The following is a 24,499-nucleotide window of genomic DNA, read 5'->3' as shown; positions in this document are numbered from 1 at the left end:
ACCAAGCAGCTGGTGGCCCACTGACCTGCACAGAGAGCGAGCCCACAATGACCTTTTCGTCCACCACGGGCGCCTTGCCGTCCAGCTCACTGTTGCAGTGCTGAGGAATCATGTGGTCCAGGTCCCCATTCTGCAGCTTCTCCATTACCCCCTCCTCCTGGTCCTTCTTGGAGGGAAGTGTCTCAGAGGCATAATGGCTGTGTCCATGATGATGCTGGAGGGGTGACAGGGAGGGATCAGCATGACATTCACCAAAACCACAAACCTGATTGAGCACCTGCTCCGAGGAAGCGCTTCACACACTGGAAGACCTCAGCCTTACCATCGAAGACGACACAAGCAGGTCACGTGCCCAGAAACGTAGCAAAAGCTATTATATAAAGCCATGGTTGGGCACGGTGGCTCACACCTGTAATCCCAGCACTGTGGGAGGCCGAGGTGGGAGGACTGCTTGAGCTGAGTTTGAGAGCAGCCTGGGCAACGAAGCGAGACCCTGTTTCTAATATCTATATATATAAATCTGCACCAAGTGCGAAGGACCTGGTGTCAGACAGATATCAAAGCTATCTCCTTGGGGTACATGCTTATTCCAGCAAGGCAGCCACTGCTCAAATATTTAGAGCTCCTCTTTTGCAATGGCTAATCTCACTCAATTCAGCAGCTATTTAGGGAATAACTGCATGCCAGCCACTAAAGATATCTTTTTGAAACTGTACTATAATAGTCCTGTTTCTCTGCAGCCTCATACTTCATACAGAATGAATGCATGTTATCAAGCTCTTCTCCCCATCCTGTAAAGATACAAATATATTAAGGAAATAATCTAGAACAAAACAAAGGGGATAAACTACTGCTTAGTAGAAGGCACCCTGGCCAGATCTAGTTTCTGGTCTGGCCTCACTTCTGGCCAAATATCCTCAGGAGGTAAAATGGGATTGTCTCCTCAAGAAGTTAAGAGTTTCACGGAAATTGTGATATTGGGCTAAGACCATCACCACCACCACCACCACAATACATCGACATTTTTTGAGATGGGTGCTTTCCCTAGAAGAGCTTTCTTCAGCAACAATTGGGCCTCACCTCATTTTTCTGCTTAAGAAGAATCTTCAAGATCTTCTCTGTGAAAAAGAAAAGATAAAAGCCCCCAAACACCACTGCAGACTTGGAGACATAATAATCTTCCAGAGGGTTGAAACCAAAAGCCTGTGGACCCAGGAAAAGAAAATGAGTTTTAAAGAAAATAAAGCATCTTTACTGGTCCCCCTCTTATGTCTTAACTACTTCCTTGACTGTAGGAAAGGAGAGAGGCTTAATGGAGTAACTCTGCCATCTACCCATCCTCTTTCCAGCAAAAAATCTAGTCCTTGGTGTTTCCCTGATGTGACATCACTAAACCTGCCAGGTTCTTCTCAAGCTTACTTGCTGATGCAAAAGACTGATCATCTGTAGAATTTTAATCCCAGAAAGAAAAACCTCTGATATGGTTTTCCACTTTTGATTTCTCTTGGTGCTTTGATATGAAGGCATTCTCTGCCAGTAGATTTCATACTGAAGGAGTAGACACTTGTATTTATTTTCATCTTATCTTATCTAGTGTTCCTGGCTGACCTGCCTGTAAACACAAAGGGAGATGGTGTAATTATACTTTCTAAAACGGGAAACCCATTTCCCAGTTAAATAATAAGAACTGCAGCGTCTTCCTAACCGCAGACCTCCCAGTGACCACAGAACCAAGAAAGTGGACTGTGTTATTGCGAGCGTCAATTTTTGGGTTTTGTTTTGAGTCCTTTCTGAAATCGTCACTTATCAAAGAGGGAGGGGAGAATCTGCTGGGAAGAAGACAGGAGTAGAAATCAAGAGAATTCTGTCCTAGGGTAAGCTCCTGATTTATAGTGGGTTCTTGTGAATGTGTCTAATGACCTGGCCGGGCACGGTAGCTCATGCGCTTTAGAGGACCGAGGTGGGTGGATCACTTGAGGCCAGGAGTTTTGAGACCAGCCTGGCCAACATGGTGAAACCCCAACTCTACTAAAAAAAAAAATACAAAAATTATCTGGGCCTGGTGGCACACCTGTAATCCCAGCTACTCGGGAGTATGAGGCAGGAGAATGGCTTGAACCCAGGAGGTAGAGATTGCAGTGAGCCGAGATCGCACCACTGCACTCCAGTCTGGGTGACAGAGGGAGACTGTCTCAAAAACAAAAAAAGAGTATCTAACGACTTGCTCCTATTTTATTTTTAAAATTTTTGTGGGTACATAGGAAGTATATATATTTACGGGGTTGTTCCTCCATTTTCTGATGGGAAACGGGCCTTGAATAAACTTCAGCCCTCTCATGAATTGGTCCAAAATAAAAGTTGATCCCTACTTCAAGGAACTCTGGGCTGTTTGTTGCCTATATGTTTTAAAGGGGCCAAGTTGAATCACTACCCTCCAGGGAAACAACACTTTCATGCTGACTTTCCAGGGAAGTCAAATCATCTTGGGGGAAAAGTGAAGTGAAAATAGGCAACTAACACTTCTCCGCAAAAAGCCACAAAGGATAGTGAATACAAAATCATAGGTTGAGCTTCAGAAATCCCAAAAGCTGGGTTCTCGGCTCAGGGATATGTGCTCTTGTCCAAGTCAGATTCCAACGTGGCAAAACGTTACTTGTTCTATCGATGCCATGGAGTTAACCTAAGGATCCACTAGGAGGGAGCCAACTGACATTTCAGAAAACACCAAGTGTTGTAAGAGGCACATGCAGTCATCTCTGCTTCAACTGCGGCTCTGTCCAGGCCTGTGAGACCACCCACAGGGAGACGTCCTGTGCTCACTGTAATTAATGGGTCTGCTGAGGGGATTACACCAAATTAGATGAACCATCAGTTCCTTCTTTTGTGGCAAGTTTTCTCATGAACTTATTAGGCAAAGGTACCGTCAAGGTATATAAAACCAGACAGTGTTTGACTTGCATTGCCTTTGCCCCAAAACTCCCTACGGACAATCTTTTTACTGAGACCTATGGGTTCTGATGATGTGGGGGTTTGTTTGTTTGTTTGTTTTGAGATGGAGTCTCACTCCGTCACCCAGGCTGGAGAGCAGTGGTGTGATCTCGGCTCACTGCAACCTCCATCTCCTGGGTTCAAGTGATTCTTGTGCCTCCTGAATAGCTGGGATTACAGGCGTGCGCTACCACATCTGGCTAATTTTTGTGTTTTTAGTACAGACGGGGTTTCACCATGTTGGCCAGGCTGGTCTTGAACTCCTGACCTGAAACGATCCACCTGCCTCAGCCTCCCAAAGTGCTGGGAATACAGGCTTGAGCCACTGCACCTGGCTGATGATGTGTTTTAAACTTCTCTGCGCCCAAAGCCTCAATCTGAGCACCACAACTGAGCCAGAGTGAGCTCGCTACACTGCATCTTTTCACCCCACATCAGACAGCACTTTCCGCACCAGGCACTCAGTGCTGCCGAAGACTCGTTCATTCCACCCTCACAACATTGTCCTGAGGCCGGTCTACTGCTCTCCCATTTCACATCTGAAGAAACAGAGGCAGTGTGAGGTCAGTGGTGTGCCTAGGGTTATAGAACCTACTGATAGCAGAGCTGAGATCTGAACCCAGCTCTTCAGCCTATGCTAGGCTGCTTCTCCTAGTTCACGCCTAAGTTCTAGCTTCACTTTCCGAAAGGAAAGGGCCTCCAGGTGCCCTCTCTATGCCTTCTATCCAAATGGAGGTCCTCCCACTGTGCCCGCTGGCGTGCTCCGGGATGGAGGCCCTGGCTTGCCATACCTCCGGGATGAGCTGGAAGAGGGCGTTGGAGTAGAGGGTTCCAATCGCCAGAGCTATGAAGTAGAGCAGCAGCCTCTTGTAAAAGGTCTTCTTCATGAAGGGCACCACGCTGGCCCCCAGGAGGGAGCAGAGGGAGATGACGGTCACACAGAGGAGACCGTATCCCCACACTGCCGTGTGGAGGGAGGGCCAGCCCCACCCAGGGCAGGGAGAGAAGGCACACGCCCCATTGCACAGCAACCACCATTTAGGGGGAGAAAGGTGGAGCAGATAGGGAGGTCCCAAGGAAAAGTTTGGTGGATATTAACGGAACAAAAAAGAAAAATCAGAGAGAGACAAGTAGGGAGGGAGAGAGAAATAGAAAATTTGTTAGTGATTCACATCTGATGAAATTTCCTTCAATCAGTTCAGAAGAAAGAGGAATTCAAGGTGGCCTTGGAACCCTGTGACTTCTGCCCCTGTGGCCACTGGTGGCCCCAAATCGTTCCTGCCAGTGGTGTGACTGGCAGGGCAGGGTGCTGCTTCGTCACACACCCAAGGTCTGCCCAGGCCTATCACAGAGGCTGTCCAGGACAGACTTTGAACTCGAGGGCTCTCTTTATAGGACATGCAAGCATGTGGAAAGAGGCTGATCACTCTGGGGCTGCGTTTGCTTCTGCATGTCCAATTCATACAGCGCAGGCTCGGGTGACACCATGACCATTTGGTTTGCTTTGTGCAAGATACAACCAAGCCAGATGTGCAGGGCAGAAGGGATGGAGAATGATTAATTAATGCCCAACGCCCATAAAATTCAGTGTCTTAACCTCTCAACTTCTTTGTTCATTTCCATGTGCTCTGAGAGGGGCTCAAGCATAGAGAACAGGGCTCCAGGAACACCCTGTGACAAAAATATTTCCTTGAACATTTCCCAGTTGTGACACTCCATCCAGGCCCAAAAGAGGGCAAGACAGAACCAGACCAGGATGAGACACTCCCTGGCAGGCCACAGGGGCGGAGCACACACAATTACAATATTTCCATTCCAGCAAGTCACAAGGCATTTTATTTCAAATCTTTAAAAAATTAATATATTCCATTGCTGGAGCTGAAAAAATAGCCCAAGTTGAGGCCTCCCTTGCAAAGTATTTGTCAGATCCATGCAGAATTTTGAGATGGCACCAAGATGGTTCACATTCAACCAGGAAGAACAGGCAAGGCATGGCATCCCATCTGCTGTCTTTTCTGGGTGAGTCTTTTGACTGGGAAAGCCTGAGAAGCAGCTGACATGGGATCTTTATGAAGGGCAGCATCCACGACTCCCTAATGGGGTCAACCACACGTCTGCGTATCCTCACCCCCAACAGCAGCATCCCTGCCTGAGCTAAAAAAGTGGGCAGACTGTCAACTTGGGTCTTATTTTTATAGCTCCTTTGTGATAACAATTAAACAACAAAATTAACATTTCAAAATAGTCAAGTCAAGGTACCAGGAAGTCAGTCCTATCAGGAAAAAGTCAAGATGCAAGGTACAAAGGGCTGAGTGCCCCTTCCATTTATCTTGTCATTTTAATTTTGTTTGGTCTTAGTCTTTGTTTTGTGTTTGGCTCTCTGTGCTAGAAATGATGGCCTGCTCAAAATTAAAGAACACTCGCTTTTTAGGCCAATTCTGCATATCACTTGGTAACCTCTTTTCCTTCCATCTCATTCCAGATGGATAAGCTTTTGGTGCCCAGACCTGAGTACTGCCAGGATTTCTCCTTAGAACAGAGCGACTACTTAGCACCAAAGGCATGGACGGCAGTCGATAGCTGCGGCTTTCCCTTGATGCCTTATGTATGGGGCTTAAGAAGGGAGGGGAGACTGTCAAGTCCCCAGGAGGAGGGAAATTGGAAGACCCTTGCATCTGACAGCACCTGCAGAGGCCAGAGGAGTGAGAGGTGGGCCCTGAGATCCAGAGTTAGAAGTCGTTTGTGGCTTTGATATGAGGCACAGGTTCATTTCTCTGGTGGCAGTCATTGGGTGCCTTGGAGCCCAGGGTAGGGGAGGAGGGGATTGGCTCAGCTGCGCCGCCCCAGGGAAAGAGGACGCGCACGTTTCTGTTCTACTGCACCTCTGGGATGAGCTGGAATAGCGCGTTAGACAGCAGCGTTCCAATGGACAGGGCGATGAAGTAAGTGAGCACACGGCTGAAAAACGCTTTCTCCGTGCAGGGCAGGACGAGGACTCCCAGGAGAGAGGCCAGGTTAATCAGTGAGACACTGAGAAAACCAAAGCCCCACACTGTGGAGGAACAAGAACAGACGAGGGCCTCTATTACTGATGGTGGGGACACTCCTGCTGCCTGGGGCGGGCCTGTTCTGAATTCAGGTGTGATGGGGCAGACCGAGATCCACCAACCCATCAGTAAACATTCGCTGAGTCCATCTCTTGCCAGATGCTGCGGAGAAGCCTAGGGAAACTCTATCAAAATTGCTATCCAAGAGAAACACCTTTTCCATGGAGACACGGATGCAAACAGCACGGAAGCCTAAAAACCATACAAGTAGGCCAGGCGCGGTGGCGCACGCCTGTAATCCCAGCACTTTGGGAGGCCGAGGTAGGTGGATCACCTGAGGTCAGGAGTTCAAGACTGGCCTGACTAACATGGTGAAACCCCATCTCTACTAAATACAAAAAATTAGCTGGGCGTGGTGGCACGTGGCTGAAATCCCAGCGACTCAGGAGGCTGAGGCAGGAGAATCGCTTGAACCCAGGAGGCGGAGGTTGCAGTGAGCTGAGATTGCACCACCGCACTCCAGCCTGGGCAACAAGAGCGAAAGTCTGTCTCAAAACAAGCAAAAAACAACAAAAAAAGCCATACAAGTAAATAACGACAGCAGAAAACAGGGACTTGTAGTAACACAGACAGTATATTCCGGGTGCCGACACTCAGGCAGCACACGCCAGCCCTATGGGGCTTAGGGCTATCAGGGTGTACACTCACAGCTCGTGGCAAGCCCACTGTGGCTGGATCAGGGATACCGGGATAGGGAGGGGAAGAAGGATTCAGGGGCCAAGTGCAGCCTCCAGGAGGTCTTAAAGGAAAAACTATAAAACCAAAGTAGGCCAGGTATGGTGGCTCATGCCTGTGATCCCAGCACTTTGGGAGGCCGAGGCAGGAGGATCACTCGAGCCCAGGAGTTTGACACCAGCCTGGGTAACATAGTGAGACCGTGTCTCTACAAAAAACTTAAAAATTAGCTGGGCATGGTGGTGCACACCTGTAGTCCCAGCTACTCAGGAGGCTGAGGCAGGAGGGTCGCTTCAGGCCAGAAGGTCAAGGCTGCAGTGAGCTATGATTGCACCAATGGACTCCAGCCTCGGAGACAGAGCGACATCCTATCTCAAAAAAAAAAAAAAAAAAAAAAAAAGATTAAAAAAAACAAAGGGTTGGGCCCCCATGGTTCAACATAAAACAAAAAGCAGACCAAAAAGGGATCCATAGGCCGCTCAAAAAGTCCAACGCTCTGAACATTCGCCAGCTACAGCCCAGGAGTCTGACAACATGCTAGGCCATCCTTGCAAAATACAAAAATTATCCATCCAATCATCACTCCCGCTCCTGACACTGACAACCTCATCCTGGTCATCACTGGTGAGGCATTCAGTGAGTAGCAGCAGCAGCTCAGCCCAGGGGTCATTGTGAGACAAGGGCAAGATGGGAGATGGGCTCCTGCCTTCCTCGCCTGGCTCACCTTCAACAGCGCTCGGCCGCCCCTCCTCCGTCTGCTCATTCTCCTCGTTTTCCTGGTTCTCCGAGGTGCAGGCCCGGGAATCCAGCTGCTGGAGGATGGTGGGGCAGAACTCCTGAAGCTCGCTGCTCCCAATCCGCGACTGCTCGCTGAAATTGTGGGCAGCGAAGAGGTCTCCAGAACTAAAGCACTGAAACACAGGAAGGGCAGGAAGCCGCTTAGACCCCAAAGGTCAGGCCTTGCCCTGCTAAATAGCAACCTACTCAGCTTTCCCAGAGGAAAAAAAGAAGACAGAAATGTCCAAATTTCAGGGAATTTGTAGATTCATCTAGTCTAGGGATGAAGGCAAAGTGTTCCCTAAACTTAAAAAACTAGTAACTAATCCTTATGGCTCAACCAGCCGGGAAAGTTACACATCATAAGCACAACCGTCGGTAAATGAGTGCCTGAGAAACTTTGGGAATGACAACATTCCAATCATCGTCACCAAAGTGGCCGGGCATGGTGGCTAACACTGTAATCCCAGCACTTTGGAAGGCCAAGGCAGGAGGATCACTTGAAGACAGAAATTGGAGACCAGCCTGGGCAACATGAGATCCCTTCTTTACAAAAACTTGAAAAATTAGTGAGGTGTGGCGGCACATACCTGTACTCTCAACTACTGAGGAGGCTGAGGCAGGGGGACTGCTAGAGCCCAGGAGTTAGAGGCTACAGTGAATGAGCTATGATCACACCACTGCACTCCAGCCTGGGTGACAGAGCAACACCCTGTCTCTTAAAAAAAAAAAAAAAAAAAAGCAAAATATTGTCACTAGGGTATAGTTTCTAGAAAACACCATTCTGGGGCCGGGTGCGGTGGCTCTCGCCTGTAATCTCAGCACTTTGGGAGACTCAGATGGGCAGATCACTTGAGGTCAGGAGTTCAAAACCAGCCTGGCCAACATGTTGAAGCCCCATCTCTACTAAAAATACAAAAATTAGCCAGGCGTGGTAGCTCACACCTGTAATCCCAGCTACTCGGGAGGCTGAGGCAGGAGAATCACTTGAACCCAGGAGGTGGAGGTTGCAGTGAGCCAAGATCGCACCACTGCACTTCAGCCTGGGCAACAGAACGAGACTCCATCCCCCACAAAACAAGAGAAAGAAAACAGCATTCTGTGTGTGTGCCTGAAGATACAAGCTTCGTACCAAATCTGACTGCACATCACAATAGCCCAGGGAGCTATTACGTTAAAATGTGGGTTCCAGCTACTTCTCTGAAGCTGAAATGTCTAAGGGTGGGGCTCTGCCAAAACTGTGGTGCTGCCCGATCAGCTCCACACATCCTCAACCATAGGACTGCCCTCAGCCTGAAAGACATATGTGTTCACAGAGGGTAGGGGAGGAAAAACTGAAGATTCAGGAAAGTGGGCCGTGGCCGGCCAGCAGCCGCCGCACACAGTCACCTTGGGAGGTGGCAGGTAAGCGCTTCTCACGAACCGTTCCTGTGAAATCTGCAGCTCCACTTCTAATTATACTGTCTACACCTACATGCCAGGCCTTTTCTGAGTTTGCTCTCACATGGGCTTATCTCTGAGAGTCAGCCCTCTCAGTGTGCTGCCAAAATAAGTGCCTGGGCTTCCAAGGCTGAGGGCTGGACTCCCGCCACCCCAAGATGCTGCTGCTATCCTGGCAGGACCTGAGGCTCACACAGCTGCATCACCCCACAGGGGCACGAGGGCGTGCTCCTCTCTGGCTCAGCATCTGATGTGCTCCGGTGTTCTGCATCCACGCCACGTGGTTCCCCCGTCCCTTTTTTTAATTTTTATTTTTTGAGACGGAGTCTTGCTCTGTTGCCAGCTTGGAGTGCAGTGGCATAATTTCCGTTCACTGTGACCTCTGCCTCCCGGGTTCAAGCAATTCTCCTGCCTCAGCCTCCCGAGTAGCTGGGACTACAGGTGTCTGCCGCCATACCCAGACAATTTTTGTATTTTTAGCAGAGATGGAGTTTCACCGTGTTAGCCAGGATGGTCTCGATCTCCTGACCTCGTGATCCACCTGCCTCAGCCTCCCAAAGTGCTGGGGTTACAGGCGTCAGCCACAGCGCCTGGCCCCGCCCCACCCCCCACTTTTGAGGCCTCCACCTCCTGGGTTCAAGTGATTCTCTCACCTCAGCCTCCGGAGTAGCTGGGATTAGAGGCACCCACCACCACACCAGGCTAATTTTTGTATTTTTAGTAGAGACGGGGTTTTGTATTTTCAGTAGAGACGTTTAGTAGAGACGGAGTAGAGGCTAGTCTCGAACTCCTGATTTCAAGTGATCTGCCTGCCTAGGCCTCCCAAAGTGCTGGGATTACAGGCGTGAGCCACCGTGCCCAGCACCCCCGTCCGTTTTATCTCCACACTGCACTCATCTTTCAAGGGGCAGCTGGAGGACACCCCATGCTCGAGCCTTCCCTGATGACTGCAGCACACTCATCTCCCCCTCTCATTTCTGCATCCTACAATTACTGTCCAACCCACAAAATGCAATGCTTCATTTCAGTGCTTGCTGACTTTGTCCTCTGTTGGTTGAACTCCCCATCGTGACAGTCAACTCCCTAAATATGACTCATTTTTCTCTATTTCTCACAACACCAGCACAGGGAACAAAGTCGATATATAAAGATTTTGCTGGCTGACTTATATTTGGCTGCCACAAATAGCCCCAGAGTCTGATTAGCAGAGATGATATGGAAGAAAGAACACAGAATCCAAAGACCTGGCGTTCCAGCCTTGGTCTCTGCAGAGACTCACTGTGGGACCCTCGGTGTCCTCTCCTATAAAATGCAGATAATTTCACCTGCACCTGGAGGGACTGCAGGCTCACCCGGGATAGTGTGTAATGGGCTCTGTCAATGGTAAACTCTACGAGAAATACTGTCCTGGGAGCCATGTTTTCTCAGCATTTCTGAGTGACTCAAGTGCGGCCCTGAGGAAGACTCTGGGGGGCTGAGAACCCCACTTCCAGGCTGCCTTTTGTTTTGTTTTGAGACAGAGTCTCACTCTGTTGCCCAGGCTGGAGTGCAATGGCTCAATCTTGGCTCACTGCAACTTCCACCTCCTGGGTTCAAGCGATTCTCCTGCCTCAGCTTCCCAAGTGGCTGGGATCACAGGCAGAGCCACCATGCCTGGCTAATTCTTGTATTTTTAGTAGAGACGGGGTTTCACCATGTTGGCCAGGCCGGTCTCGAACCCCTGACCTCAGATAATCCACCCGCCTTGGCCTCCCAAAGTGCTGGGATTACAGGTGTGAACCACCATGCCCGGCCCCAGGCTGCCTTTTCTTAAGGGCTTCAGAACACCTATGCAGGGGGTCAGAATGTGCTGCAGAAGACTCAGAATTTGCTGATTCAGACAATGAGGGAGAAAGAATCAGCCTGTCCACTCTATCATCGAGACTTGTCTGCCTCATCCTACCTCTGCCAAGCTGCCAGGCTGCCCTGGGCCCAACTAGACAGGGAACCCCAAGAGGCCAGAGACGGGGCTGAGCAGAGCTGCTGGCTCGCAGGGGAGCCTTACCGTGGAGAGGTTCCTGTGTCCCTGTACGTGCTGGGTGACATTACCCCGGCCCACTCCCACATCCAGGTGGTTGAGCAGGGCCTTCAGCTGCTGCAGAGTGAGGCTGTCACCCTCGCCATAGCGATGTATTAGATCCTGCAGGAAGGAGGCAGCGCTGATAGCCGGTGCGCCTGGGGATGAAGCGTGAGCCTCAGGGGTGGTTCTCCATAAGCCAAGCAGGGTCAGCAGGAGGCAGCTTTGGAAGGCCGGGTGCAGCAGCTTCATGGTGACTGAATATGCCTGTGAGAGAAAAAGGCAGGTGAAGCTGAGGCCTCTCCCTGTGTGCCGGCAACTGCGCCGGGCCTGTCCGCCACACACTAAACACAGTGAGACTATCCCTCAGTCTCTGCCTCTCTGCTCCTTCTTGAATTAGCCTTTGAGAAAAACCCTTCTTTTGAAAGGACAGAATAAAAACGAATAAAAAGGACAAATTCAACAGTTTTGATTAGATTGAAAAATGAAAAAAAAAAAAATACAGCAATACGGTTATGATTTTTTTTTTTTTGAGACGGGAGAGTCACTCATTGCCCAGGCTGGAGTGCAGTGGTACAATCTCAGCTCACTGCAACCTCCGCCTCCTGGGTTCAAGTGATTCTCCTGCCTCAGCCCTCCCAAGTAGCTGGTATTACAGGTGCCCGCCACCACACCCAACTAACTTTTTTCTATATTTAGTAGAGATAGGGTTTCATCATGTTGGCCAGGCTGGTCTCGAACTCGTGACCTCAGGTGATCCACCCACCTCGGCCCCCCCAAAGTGCTGGAATTACAGGCGTGAGCCACTGCACCCGGCCAGTTATGATTTTTTAGAAGTCCTTTTAGAGGTACTGAAATAACCATGGATTTGACATCTTATATCTGGGGCCTGCTTCAAAATAATAAAGGAGGGGGTATGAGCACAGGGGTATGGATGAGACATGATCAGGCATGAGCTGACACTCATTGGAACTAAGTGACGCGTAGACAGGAATTCATCAGACTCTCTGTCTAGTTTTTTTTGTTTGTTTGTTTGTTTGTTTTTGAGACAGTCTTTCTGTCTCTCAGGCTAAAGTGCAGTGGCGCAATCTCGGCTCACTGCAACCTCCACCTCCCAGGTTCACGCAATTCTCCTGACTCAGCCTCCTGAGGAGCTGGGATTACAGGCATGTGCCATCACGCCTGGCTAATTTTTGTATTTTTAGTAGAGATGGGGTTTCACCATGTTGGCCCGCTCATCTCAAACTCCTGGGCTCAAGTGATCCACCCACCTCGGCCTCCCAAACGGCTGGGATTATAGGTGTGAGCCACTGTGCCCGGCCCTGTCTACTTTTATATATGTTTGAAATGCTCTGAAATAAAGCTATTAAAAAATAAACATCAGCCGGGCGCTGTGGCTCGTGCCTGTAATCCCAGCACTTTGGGAGGCTGAGGTGGGTGGATCACAAGGTCAGGAGTTTGAGACGAGCTGAGCCAACATGGTGAAATCCCATCTCTACTAAAAATACAAAAAATGAGCCAGGCATGGTGGTGCACATCTGTAATCCCAGCTACTCAGGAGGCTGAGGCAGGAGAATCGCTTGAACCTGGGAGGCGGAGGTTGCAGTGAGCCAAGATCGCACCATTGCACTCCAGCCTGGGTGACACAGAGAGACTCCGTCTCAAAATAAATAAATAAATAGGCCGGGCGCAGTGGCTCACGCCTGTAATCCCAGCACTTTGGGAGGCCGAGGCAGGTGGGTCACAAGGTCAGGAGATCGAGACCATCCTGGCTAACACAGTGAAACCCCGTCTCTACTAAAAATAGAAAAAATTAGCCGGGTGTGGTGGCGGGCGCCTGTAGTCCCAGCTACTCGGGAGGCTGAGGCAGGAGAATGGCGTGAACCCTGCAGGCGGAGCCTGCAGTGAGCCGAGATTGTGCCACTGCACTCCAGCCTGGGCGACAGAGTGAGACTCTGTCTCAAAAAATAAATAAATAAATAAATAAATAAACAAACAAACAAACACCATAACTAAAAGAGAAAAATTACAGACTGGCAAAAATATATACCATTTGACATGACATAGGTTTATTTCTATACTGTACAAATTAGTAAACAAACATAAAAAACACTTAGCCTCTCTACAGTATTGAGAATATAAATTTAAAACTTGGCTGATTCCATTTTGCTAATTATTAAAATAGCAACATAGTTTTTTTTTTTTTTTGAGATGGAGTCTCACTCTGTTGCCCAGGCTGGAGTGCAGTGGCACCATCTCGGCTCACTGCTGCCTCCACCTCTCGGGTTCAAGCAATTCTCCTGCCTCAGCCTCCCAAGTAGCTGAGATTATAGGCGCTGACCACCATACCCGGCTAATTTTGTATTTTTAGTACAGACAGGGTTTTACCATGTTGGTCAGGCTGGTCTCGAACTGCTGACCTCAGATGATCCTCCTGCCTCGGGCTCCCAAAGTGCTGGGATTATAGGCGTAAGCCACCGTGCCCGGCCAGATTTTTTTAAGATAAAACATTTCATGTTAGTGAGGCTAAGCAATAGAATAAGATACCATTGACTGCATAAATAATGGGACTCTTTTTTTTTTTTTTTTTGAGACGGAGTCTTGCTCTGTCGCCCAGGCTGGAGTGCAGTGGCCAGATCTTGGCTCACTGCAAGCTCTGCCTCCTGGGTTCACACCATTCTCCCACCTCAGCCTCCCAAGTAGCTGGGACTACAGGCACCTGCCACCACGCCTGGTTAATTTTGTTTTTGTATTTTTAGTAGAGACGGGGTTTCACTGTGTTAGCCAGGATGGTCTCGATCTCCTGACCTCGTGACCCACGCGCCTCTGCCTCCCAAAGTGCTGGGATTACAGGCATGAGCCACCGCGCCCAGCCTATAATGGGACTCTTGAAAAGTTATGTGATAAGGAAAATATATAAATCCCTCAATTAACAATTAATAATTAAATAATTAATTAATTTGCTTTAATAGAAGTAATCCAAAAGTAAAAAGGCTATATGCAGAAGGATGTGTTATAGGTCAAGTAAATCATATCAGTTTCATGGAATATTATGCAGCTATCAATGAGTTATGGCATAATGGCAAGTTAAAAAGCAGGGCAATTATGTGGCAGAGTTTAGAACTGAGAAAGAACACAGACAAATGAGGCCAGGCACAGTGGCTCACGCCTGTAATCCCAGCACTTCAGGAGACCGAGGCCAGCAGATCATTTGAGCTCAGGAGTTCGAGACCAGCCTGGCCAACATGGCGAAACCCCGTCTGTAGTAAAAATACAAAAATTAGCCAGGCACACACAATCCCAGCTACTCGGGAGGATGAGGCAGGAGAGTCACTTGAACCCAGGAGGCGGAGCCTGCAGTGAGCCGAGATAGTGCCACTGCACTCCAGCCTGGGGGACAGAGCAAGATTCCATCTCAAAAGAAAAGAAAGAGAAGAGAAAGAGAAAGACAGAAAGAAAGAACACAGATAAATGAAAGCTTAAAGTAAGACTGATGATGATTTTTCTTTTGTTAACCACCTCCCTTAGTATGGTTATAATTTAATTAGTGATCTAAACAAATTATCAAGAGGGGAAAATGAGTCTCCTTGCTCCAGACCAAGAAGCAGCCAATCACTGCAGCCATTTCTTACCCAGGCACCCAGGGCTCGGGCATTAATCTCAGTGCATCACATGCCCTGGGGCTTTGCTTATGACAGAGGAACAGCGGCAGAGTGGCTGAGAGCAGGCTTGCCTGAATCCTGGCTCTGCCACTTACCAGCAATGTGATCTTGGATAAATTATTTAACTGGAGTCAACTTTCTAGAATCACTCAAAGCAGCGACGCAGCTTATCATGGCCTTCAGTGTCAGACAAACCTACCTTGAATTTCTGCACAGCTGCTTAAAGTAACTACAGACAAGCAATCCGGTCTCCCTCTACCCTCAGTTTTCTCATCTATAAAATTGGTATCCACCTCATTAGATTACTTTGAGGATCTAACAGCATAAGCTATGGCAAGGCCCTTGCCAAGTACCTGAACCATATAGAAAGCACTCAATAAAATTTAGCTATAATAATTATAAGACTTATAATCAGCAGGGTTCCCAACTCTGACTCTCTCAGCCCAAACATCAGGCTGCTAATGAAACTGTCAGGAATATCCTGTGGCCAACTAAAGTATCTTAACTCCACGCCCTGGGGCACACACATCACTTAAGTCCCCTACTGTGATATACCCAGGGACATTACATGCTTTAGGATCCACGTATGGGGCACGCACAGAATCTGGGGACATAAAATATCACTCTTCAGTGGAATATATACTTTGAGTCCACATGGATGGATTCGGCATCAGCCACAATGACGGTTTGTAAAAGTGCTACTTTGAGATTCACAACTCTCAAATCTCCACCAAGAGACAAATGTTAAATTTTGGCGAGCAGGGTGGATCTTAGGCAAAAATGACTAAAAAACCTGTTGTACAAAGAAAGCGGTTATCCATCGGAGCAGACTGTGAACTGTCGATGGCAGGAGTTGTACTGTCAAAACAAGGGGGAGGTCTGCCTGTATTTAGAAAAGAAAAGGCAAAGAGATGATGGACAGCAGCTAGCATTTACCGAGTACAGACCTTGCTAAGCACTTGACATTCCCCAGTTCCTTTAACAGAAGCTGGGAAACTTACTCCATGTAACAGACAAGGACACTGGGGTTCAGAGATTAGGAAACATGACCCACAGAAGCAAGCAGCAAAGCCAGAAGCTGAACTGCTTTGTAAATCAAAGCCTGGTCTGAATGATGTTAAATTCAGTGCTTTCTTAACCACCGTGCCCTCCGCACAAAGACATAAAAATACACGTCCTGGAACCCACGGAGATCCACAAAGTCCTGCGTGTCTCTGTGCAGATCTTTCCCGATGTCTAACAGCCCCAACAAGCATCCAAATCTTGGCTTACAACGCCCTGAAATGCTATGAGGGGACGGCCCCAGGTAGCCTTTAGAGGACACACTGTGTCACAGTGCTCGTGCTCTGGGGCCACTTCAACAAGATAAACCAACAGATTTTCCCCCCTCAGCTGCATTTCTCAAACTTAGCCGCTATAACTTCAAACCACTGAGCAAATAAACCCCAAAAGACTTCAGGTATGGGAAACTCAGGGTGATTTTAGCAGCTTTGCCTGGCCGGCATTCACCTAGAGGTGAGCATTTACGAAGCATTTACTTTTCCCAGACCCAGTGGCCCCTCGGCCCCTCAGGTGGCTGCTGTGACAGCCTGGAGTACTAGGGAAGAGGCACCTTCAGGTTGTACCATCAGAAGAATGAGCCCACAGGACCACCTTCGCTTCTCCCAGGTGACCTTTTCTCCCCCGCGGCACAGCTGCTCTTTCCTCCAGGACATGTGCTGCACTGGGCACTGATGCCCACAAGACAGCATCCAGGCTCAGGTCCAGACCTGTCTCCACGGGGTGTGCAGATTCAGCAAGCACAGCCCTCCTGCCTGGCCAGCGCTTGAGACATGCACTCACCTGCAAGGGTTGGGGAGGATCTAGGAGCTGCAAGTGACACTTAAGTCCAAGTGACCCCGGCCTTTTGGCAGGCATGAAAGGGGAGTTTTCTGCTCCAGTGGAGTTTTGTTTTCTTCTTAACTAGAAGTTATTCTTAGCGGGGAAAAGGTTTGTAAAAGGTATTAGAGAGGAAAGAAAGAAGAGGGAAACACACACAGCTGTTGACGCCGCTGGGACGAGGAGGCCGGGCGGGGGTCCGCGCGTGTGGCCCCAGCTGCAGGAGGAAGCCCCACGCCAGGTTCCATTCCATGTGTGGCCCCTGGAGAGCCACTCCAGTCCCCACAGGGTGTTGGGCCAGCTGCCCTCAAGTAAGGATGGACACCTTTCAGGGGCAGAAAGACAAGTGGGAAGGAGACAAAACGAAGTGTGCTGTGGCCTGGGAGCGCCCCAGGCCAGCTCTTCCTGCTGGAGAGAGGCTGGAGTCTCTCTGCCCAAGGATGCACTTGCCTCAGGGTCAGATAAGTAAAATTATTTTAGTGCCTTCCTTCTGTGTCTAAGGCACCAGACCCAACCCTTGGGGAGGTGGGAAGGAGACACAGAAAAAAGCAAGACACCTGTTCTGGAACCCTCTATGGAAGCTCAGAAGTGGCCTTACCATCCGGAGGCCCATAATCGGAATTCCACCTACCGTCACCCTTCACTTGGTCCAGAAGTAGCTCTGCCTAGAAGCGGAACTTCTGTCCTGCACAGACACTCCTGTGATGTTCAGCATGCTGCATTTTTTTCTAAGCCCACCTCCCCTCTCAGAGAGGAGCAAACATTCACTTCTGTGACACTGGGTCTAGAGGCTGGGCATAGATATGAGAACAGGCAACAGAAACCAACAAGGCCTCGGAGCAGCCGGGCATCCACTTGTCCCCTCCCTTTCCTGACAACCCCCCACCGCACCCCCACTCTGCTGGCCAGGGAACCCACCACTCCCACTCTCAGATTCTGGGTGCAGAAACAAAACATGAAAACTAAGCTCAAATGCTCCAGAGACAAACTTGCCCAACTCAGAGGATTTCCGATGCCAAGAAGCTGTGTGTCTGCCCCCGACCCCTCGTGCCCACTGTGCCCCGCCAAGCACAGGATGTGTGGGTGCACAGGACATCGCCAGGGTGGGGCTCTTACGCAGGGTCAGAGTCAGCTGCAGGCTCTGGGGTGGCAGTCGGTTTGAAGGCAGTCTAAACCGGGGTTTTATTAAGCACTTTACTTAAAATTATGAGAAGGCTGATGGTCTACACAAAGAAAGACCACAGGGTTGCAGGGGTGGGTGAGGGAGTGGAGGGGGTGGCCAAGTAGAAGGCAGGCTGATAGAAATTATGTTCCCCAGAGCTCTTGGTTCCACCACGGACTGGCCTCAGTGAATCATCCTAAGACTTCCCCCCAGCTGTCTTCTCAAAGGATGTAAAATGAGCCGTCTGGTTCTCACATATTCCTCAGGGACAGAGAAAGGGGTCTCCAAGGGACCCATGGTCCTGGCACACCACCCAGGCTTTTATGACCGTCCACAAGACAGTAACTACAAAGGCAGCTCCCACCACTCCCTTGGAGTTCTCTCCCAGGAAAACAGCTCATTTCTGCATCAGCCCTTCAAGCAGACTGTGCTTTCTCTACTCTTCCATCCCTGCCCCACTCTAGGGCTGTGACCCGCTGAGCCTGATAGGAATGTATCTCCAGCTAACAGATAACCATGGCTCAAGGTTAGCTCTCTGTGAGTTACACAATAGCAAAAGGCCCTGGGTGAGCCAAGAGCCATCTGGAGCCCAGGCGTAGGGGAAAACCCTGAAGAGCTGCAGACAAAGGACAAAGCCAGGCCTCAGGGTGGAAGGAGGAGGTCTTAAGGAATAAAAAAAATCAAGGGCTACTTGTCTTGAGGACTGTGGGTGCTAGTGGCCTGGGAAGCGCTGCCTGGCAATGGAAGGGCCATGGACGTGAATCTCAAGCCCAATTTTCGGTAGGACTACAAGCAACATATTATTACAATGAACCCATATCCTTAGTTTGAAAAGAAGAGAAAAACTTGCAGAGTTTAATGACTATTATAAAAGCAAGCATATTGAAACACTAAAGATGAAAAAATGAAATGGGAGTGTAATTTTCCTACACCTGATAATTAACAAAATGAGTAAAACTTTTAAAAGCAAAAAAAAAAAAAAAAAAAAAATCACCAATGCAGCCAAACAAGAAAACAGATCTAATGAGAGATATATTAACTTCAAAACCAGAGGCAAGGAAAAAATGAAGGAGGCAGCACGCATGGCTCATGTTCTATTCCTGGCCCAACCCTGACAAACCGAATGAATGACAAGGGCAGAACCAGAATTCTCACTCACATCCCCAAATGTGGCAAGAGGAAGTCTTTTTCCTCTTCAGTTGAGTAGCAGGAGGAAAAGCTACTGGGGAAGAGCAAAAAAAAAAAACGGTGCACCTGGACCAAAAACAATGGGCTGACTCCCTTGGAAGGAAATAAGGGCTCCCGGGCCACATTCTGAATTGAGGACATGATCCAATTCCAAATTCCAGTTAGTAGTCCTTCTCTCTCTCTCTCTCTTTATTTATTTATTTATTTATTTATTTATTTATTTATTTTTTAAGATGGAGTCTTGCTCTGTTGCCCAGGCTGGAGTGCAGTGGCGTGATCTCAGCTCACCGTAACCTCCGCCTCCCGGGTTCAAGCGATTCTCCTGCCTCGGCCTCCTGAGTAGCTGGAATTACATGCATGCACCACCACACTCAGCTAATTTTTGTATTTTTAGTAGAGAGAGGGTTGGCTAAGCTGGTCTCAAACTCCTGACCTCAGGTGACACACCTGTCTCGGCCTCCCAAAGTGCTGGGATTACAGGAGGAAACCACCGTGGCTGGCCCAGTGTGCCTTCTCTTCTAACAGAAAAGGAATACAACTCCCAAGGAAGTGAGCTGAGCCACACTGCAGGGACTACATCCCTGAATAGAGGACAGACCCACCTCATCACACAGTTAGCATTCCTACAGGCTACAGAAAACAGGTCATTAATACCTAGCCCTTAGCACTCCTGGAGCTGAGAGGCGGGGACAAACCTGGAGAGAAAAGTTCCTTTCTTATTTTAGAGCCAACAGAACATGTGAGCAGAACTGCACTCACATGAGGAAGAGGAAAAGAAACAGCAGGCAAAGCAAGCCACAGACAGGTAAACCACAACTCCAGAGAAAGCTGTTCCTCACCACTGCTCCACACGGAGCAATAACCTCATTAAAACATCAGTTCCACGAGACGAGAGCTCAAAGATGAGATTATAGCCAACATGAGACGAAAAGAGGATGCAGGCTAACTAAAAAAGAGGAATAAAACCTCACTGAAGAACCAATACATTATGACAATACACAGAACAAAATTCTGCCAGTCATTTAACCCATTTATGCCTGAGGTTGCAATTTTTTGAATTTTTGCAATCAGACCTTGGCGATGACCTTGAGCAGGATATAAATTAACTCCCATATACTTGGTGTTCAAAAAATGGAACAGTAGGCATAAATGGCTCAAGGAAAGTTTGAGATAATCACAGTGAATGCAGATGGACAAGACAACTTAAACCAAAAACAGTGAGAAGACAAAGAGACTAACAAAAGGATAACTTGTGTTCCCGGAGAGGGGAACCCAAGAATGAAATGGAAGATGTGTTCTAAGATAAAACACAAGATTTTCCTGGCTGGGTACAGTGGCTCACTTGAGGTCAGGAGTTCGAGACCAACCTGGTCAATATAGTGAAACCCCAACTCTACTAAAAATATAAAAATTAGTCAGGTGTGGTGGCACACACCTGTAGTCTCAGCTACTCGGGAGGCTGGGGCAGGGGAATCGCTTGAACCTGGGAGGCAAAGGCTGCAGTGAGCCAATATTGCACCACCGCACTCCAGGCTGACGACAGAGCAAGACTCTGTCTCCAAAAAAAAAAAAAAGAAAAAAAGAAAATTGAGAAACATACTAAAACTTCTTTTAAACGAGAAAAATTTCAAACTGCCTTCTTCTTTCCCATAGCACCATTCAGTGTCAGAAGAGAATGCAAGAATGTCAGAAAGTCTCCACAATTCAGAGCAAAAGAAACTATGAGCCAAGAGTATGATCCCCAGCCAACACATCGCACAATTTGGTAAAGACAATAGGCAGAAATTCTTGGGCATGAAAGAAGTCAGAAAATATAGTCCCCCTCCTAGGGGAGAAATATGACTTAACAATGAATTGCATGTAATTAATACAGAAATGGAAATACGGAAAGCTCAGGAATGCAGAAAGCATGGTAAAAGGACTGATGGTGAGCATTAAAACCCTTCCTATAAGAAATAATAAAAAATCGGCCGGGCACGGTGGCTCACGCCTGCAATCCCAGCACTTTGGGCGGCCGAGGCGGGCGGATCACAAGGTCAGGAATCGAGACCATCCTGGCTAACACGGTGAAACCCCATCTCTACTAAAAATACAAAAAATGAGCCGGGCATGGTGGTGGGCGCCTGTAGTACCAGCTACTTGGGAGGTTGAGGCAGGGGAATGGCGTGAACTCGAGAGGTGGAGCTTGCAGTGAGCCGAGATCACTGCACTCCAGCCTGGGTGACAGAGCGAGATTCCATCTCAAAAAAAAAAAAAAAAAGACATAATAAAAAATCATTACAGGGCTGGGCGCGGTGGCTCACGCCTATAATCCCAGCACTTTGGGAGGCTGAGGCAGGTGGATCATGAGGTCAAGAGATAGAGACAATCCTGGCCAACATGGTGAAACCCCGCTTCTACCAAAAATACAAAAATTAGCTGCGTGCGGTGGCGCGTGCCTGTAGTCCCAGCTGCTCGGGAGGCTGAGGCAGGAGAATCACTTGAACCCCGGAGGCGGAGGCTGCAGTGAGCCAAGATCACGCCACTATACTTCAGCCTGGCAACAGAGCGAGACTCCGTCTCAAAAAAAAAAAAAAAACACCCCTTCAGATAAGAAATAATAAAAAATCATTACAGGGCTGGGGGCGGTGGCCCATGTCTATAATCCCAGCACTCTGGGAGGCCAAGACAGGTAGATTGCTTGAGCTCAGGAGTTCAAGACCAGCCTAGGCAACATGGTGAAACCCTGTCTCTACAAAAAATGCAAAAATTAGTCAGGTGTGGTGATGCATGCCTGTAGTCCCTGCTACTGAGGAGGCCTGAGGTGGGAGGACTGCTTGAGCCCAGGAGTTTGAGGCTGCAGTGAGCTATGACTGTGCCACTGCACTCCAGCCTGGGTGACAGAGAAAGACCTTGTCTCAAAAAATCATCAAAATAACATAAATCAATTAAAAAAATACATTTGGCTACAGAAACTGCCAAATGTTTTACAAATACTTGATTAATACATTCTGGATATTCATGGTCAAACTAACAACAATACAGTCATCTGTGTAAGTCCCAGTTTACGAAATCAGAAAACCAATCGTCTGCCAGCTTGATCATCAAGTGAATACTGCCCTACAGGCTTCTCTGGCGGTAGAAAGAGCTTTGAGAAAAACCATCTAGCCCATGGCCCACCCCACTCACCCAAGGAACACCGTGTGAGAAGCCACTCTCTCCTCAGACAAGCTGACCTAGGCTGACACCTTCACTCAAGCAAACAGCAAATCTCACAGTTGGAAAACGAACCCTCGCTTGGCCCTGCCCAGGGGCTTAATCGGCCCATTCTCCCCCTGCCTCCTCTTGCCCTCCCACCTACTGCTCTCCTCCATACCCTAAAAGGATGCATTATCTTCTTCCAGCTCCTGCTCCCAGGACCTTTGCCTCAAGCCTTGGCACAGTCAAAGCCCACCCAGGGTGGGAAATTTCCAGACAGTGCAGGAGGGCGGCCAGCAGAGCCCACTCACTCTCCTTGTGAAACCTCGCGCTGCTGGGAGGGGCAGGATGGGAAAACGAAGAAAAATAATAATAAAACCTCTGGTGACCCAGAAGCAGGGAACAAAATTAGAACCTTGAGCCTGCTGTTCACCAACTAATATTTACTGAGCCCCCATTGTGTGTGCCAGCGCCTGTGGGAGGAGGTTATGAGGCAGAGACGGGTGGTCAGGGCCCCAGGCAGCCGGCACAGACTAACAGGGAATGGTTTTTTTAGCCCCACGCTGAGCACGGAGTGAGTGTAATGACAGCCAGGCCCAGGCGCTGGAGCCAGGAGGAGGGAGGGAGGGAGGGAGGGAGCACATTAGCCAGGCTTGCTCCAGCCCAGCTGGAGCTGGAGCAAAGGGGACTTCCCAAAGCAACTGAGTCAGGTGGGCAGGGACCCGGGAAGGACCCACAGTGGCCAGCCGGTGTTTTCCCCACCCGAGGCCAGGGCCAGAGTCACCTCACTTCTCATCATTCACCCATCAACACTTCCCAGACAGTTGCAAAATTCTCCCTGTCATCCAAGTTCACTCCCATTTGTCAGACCATGAGGCTGGGCATGTGGCTTAGGAAACGTGGTACTCACATCCATCACTTACGTCACCCCCATGAAGCAGAACTTCCCAGCTTGTTATTCAGGATCAGATAAATAAATAGAAAGCATGATCTAGTGGCCAAATCACTGGACAACACTACGTGCCACACGCCCTGGGTTCAACTTTGGGGCCTGCCAGGAACTTCCCAAGTGTGTCTGGCACAATTAAACTGTGAAAGCACTGAGCTCGCAGAGGCACTCTGATCAAGACAGAGCTTAAAGGCTGCACAGCACAGCACTGAGGCCAGCACCTTCCTAGTTCCCTATCTTCTGGGTTCTCAGGACAACCGCTTTACTTAGTCCTGAATTCTGGTTCTGTTCAATTACCTCCCTGTCCAGGAAGCCGTCTTGGATCACTTTTCCAGCACTTTTCTCTGGCTATTATGGACTCCTCATTACCTTGTTTCCCAGGGAGCCTCCCCAGCTAGATTTGTATTCCTTGAAGATAACTTCCTGAAATGCATCCTTCCCTCCTATTTCTTCTACGTCCTCCTCTCCTCCCTGCCTGCCACACAGTGCCTGGGACAGTGCTGGGCACATAAGGGGCTAGAGGCAGAGAAGTTCTGCCTCCCTTCTAACTGAAGTCTGCCTGCATCACCCCTGCAGTCTGATAAAGAACAGGGGAGCTCTGGCCGGGAGCGGTGGCTCATGCCCGTAATCCCAGCACTTTGGGAGGCAGAGGCGGGCAGATCACGAGGTCAGGAGTTCAAGACCACCCTGGCCAAAGTGGTGAAACCCCATCTCTACTAAAAATACAAGAATTAGCGGGGCATTGTGGTGGGTACCTGTAATCCCAGCTACTCGGGAGGCTGAGGCAGAGAATTGCTTGAATCTGGGAGGCAGAAGATGCAGTGAGCCGAGATCGCGCCACTGCACTCCACCCTGGGCGACAGAGCAAGACTCCATCTCAAAAGAAAAAAAAAAAAAGAACAGGGAGCTCAGAACCACTTTCCAAGGACATTCTATCCTCCTCGGCCCACAGACCAACTTTAATCCAGATCATCTGAAGTCAGGTGTCAGGACCACCTATTATGTACTTCTCTAGAGTAAACAACTCCCTGACCTTGAATTTCATTTACATTAATTGAACTAAAAGCTAGCGTATTACCTACTGGCTTTAAAAACTCACTCCAAGAAAACTCTTGGAGTTTCCATTCAATAAATATTCACTGCTTACCAATTATGTGCCAGAAGTCATGCTAGGTATTGGGGATGCAAAGGACCTAGCACCTGCCCTCAACAAAGTAGGGAAAACAAACAATTCAACAAGGAACCTAATCTGAACAATGATGACAAGGGGGATGTATAGATCAGGGTGCAGTTAGGCTATTTCAGCAGAAAGGGGTTTTGTACAGGATATTAAATGGCCTAGAGGCTCCTTCGAAGAGCTGAATTAACAAGACTCTAGGCTAAGCTCCCAGGAGCTACCTATTTGCAAAGATCATGTTGCAGAGCTGGGATGCCATGGAG

General features: G+C 48.9%; 1 protein-coding gene across 3 annotated transcripts in view; it reads right to left on the bottom strand.

Moving 5' to 3' along the window:
* The window catches only part of SLC39A14 (solute carrier family 39 member 14), a 55,668-nt gene that overhangs the window by 6,697 nt on the left and 24,472 nt on the right, over window positions 1-24,499 (bottom strand). For all 3 annotated transcript variants that reach the window (XM_063726569.1, XM_002818879.6, XM_002818878.5), the window contains exons 2-6: window positions 11,032-11,310; window positions 7,495-7,681; window positions 3,780-3,949; window positions 1,081-1,203; window positions 26-214 (exon numbers count right to left, since the gene is read on the bottom strand). In XM_063726569.1, the coding sequence (XP_063582639.1) occupies window positions 26-214; window positions 1,081-1,203; window positions 3,780-3,949; window positions 7,495-7,681; window positions 11,032-11,295 (933 nt within the window). In that variant the 5' untranslated portion in view covers window positions 11,296-11,310. The remainder of the gene's footprint in view (window positions 1-25; window positions 215-1,080; window positions 1,204-3,779; window positions 3,950-7,494; window positions 7,682-11,031; window positions 11,311-24,499) is intronic.

The sequence above is a fragment of the Pongo abelii genome, chromosome 7, assembly GCF_028885655.2.
Source record: "Pongo abelii isolate AG06213 chromosome 7, NHGRI_mPonAbe1-v2.0_pri, whole genome shotgun sequence".
Taxonomy (NCBI): domain Eukaryota; kingdom Metazoa; phylum Chordata; class Mammalia; order Primates; family Hominidae; genus Pongo; species Pongo abelii.
This window is presented reverse-complemented; position numbering and strand designations above follow the sequence as displayed.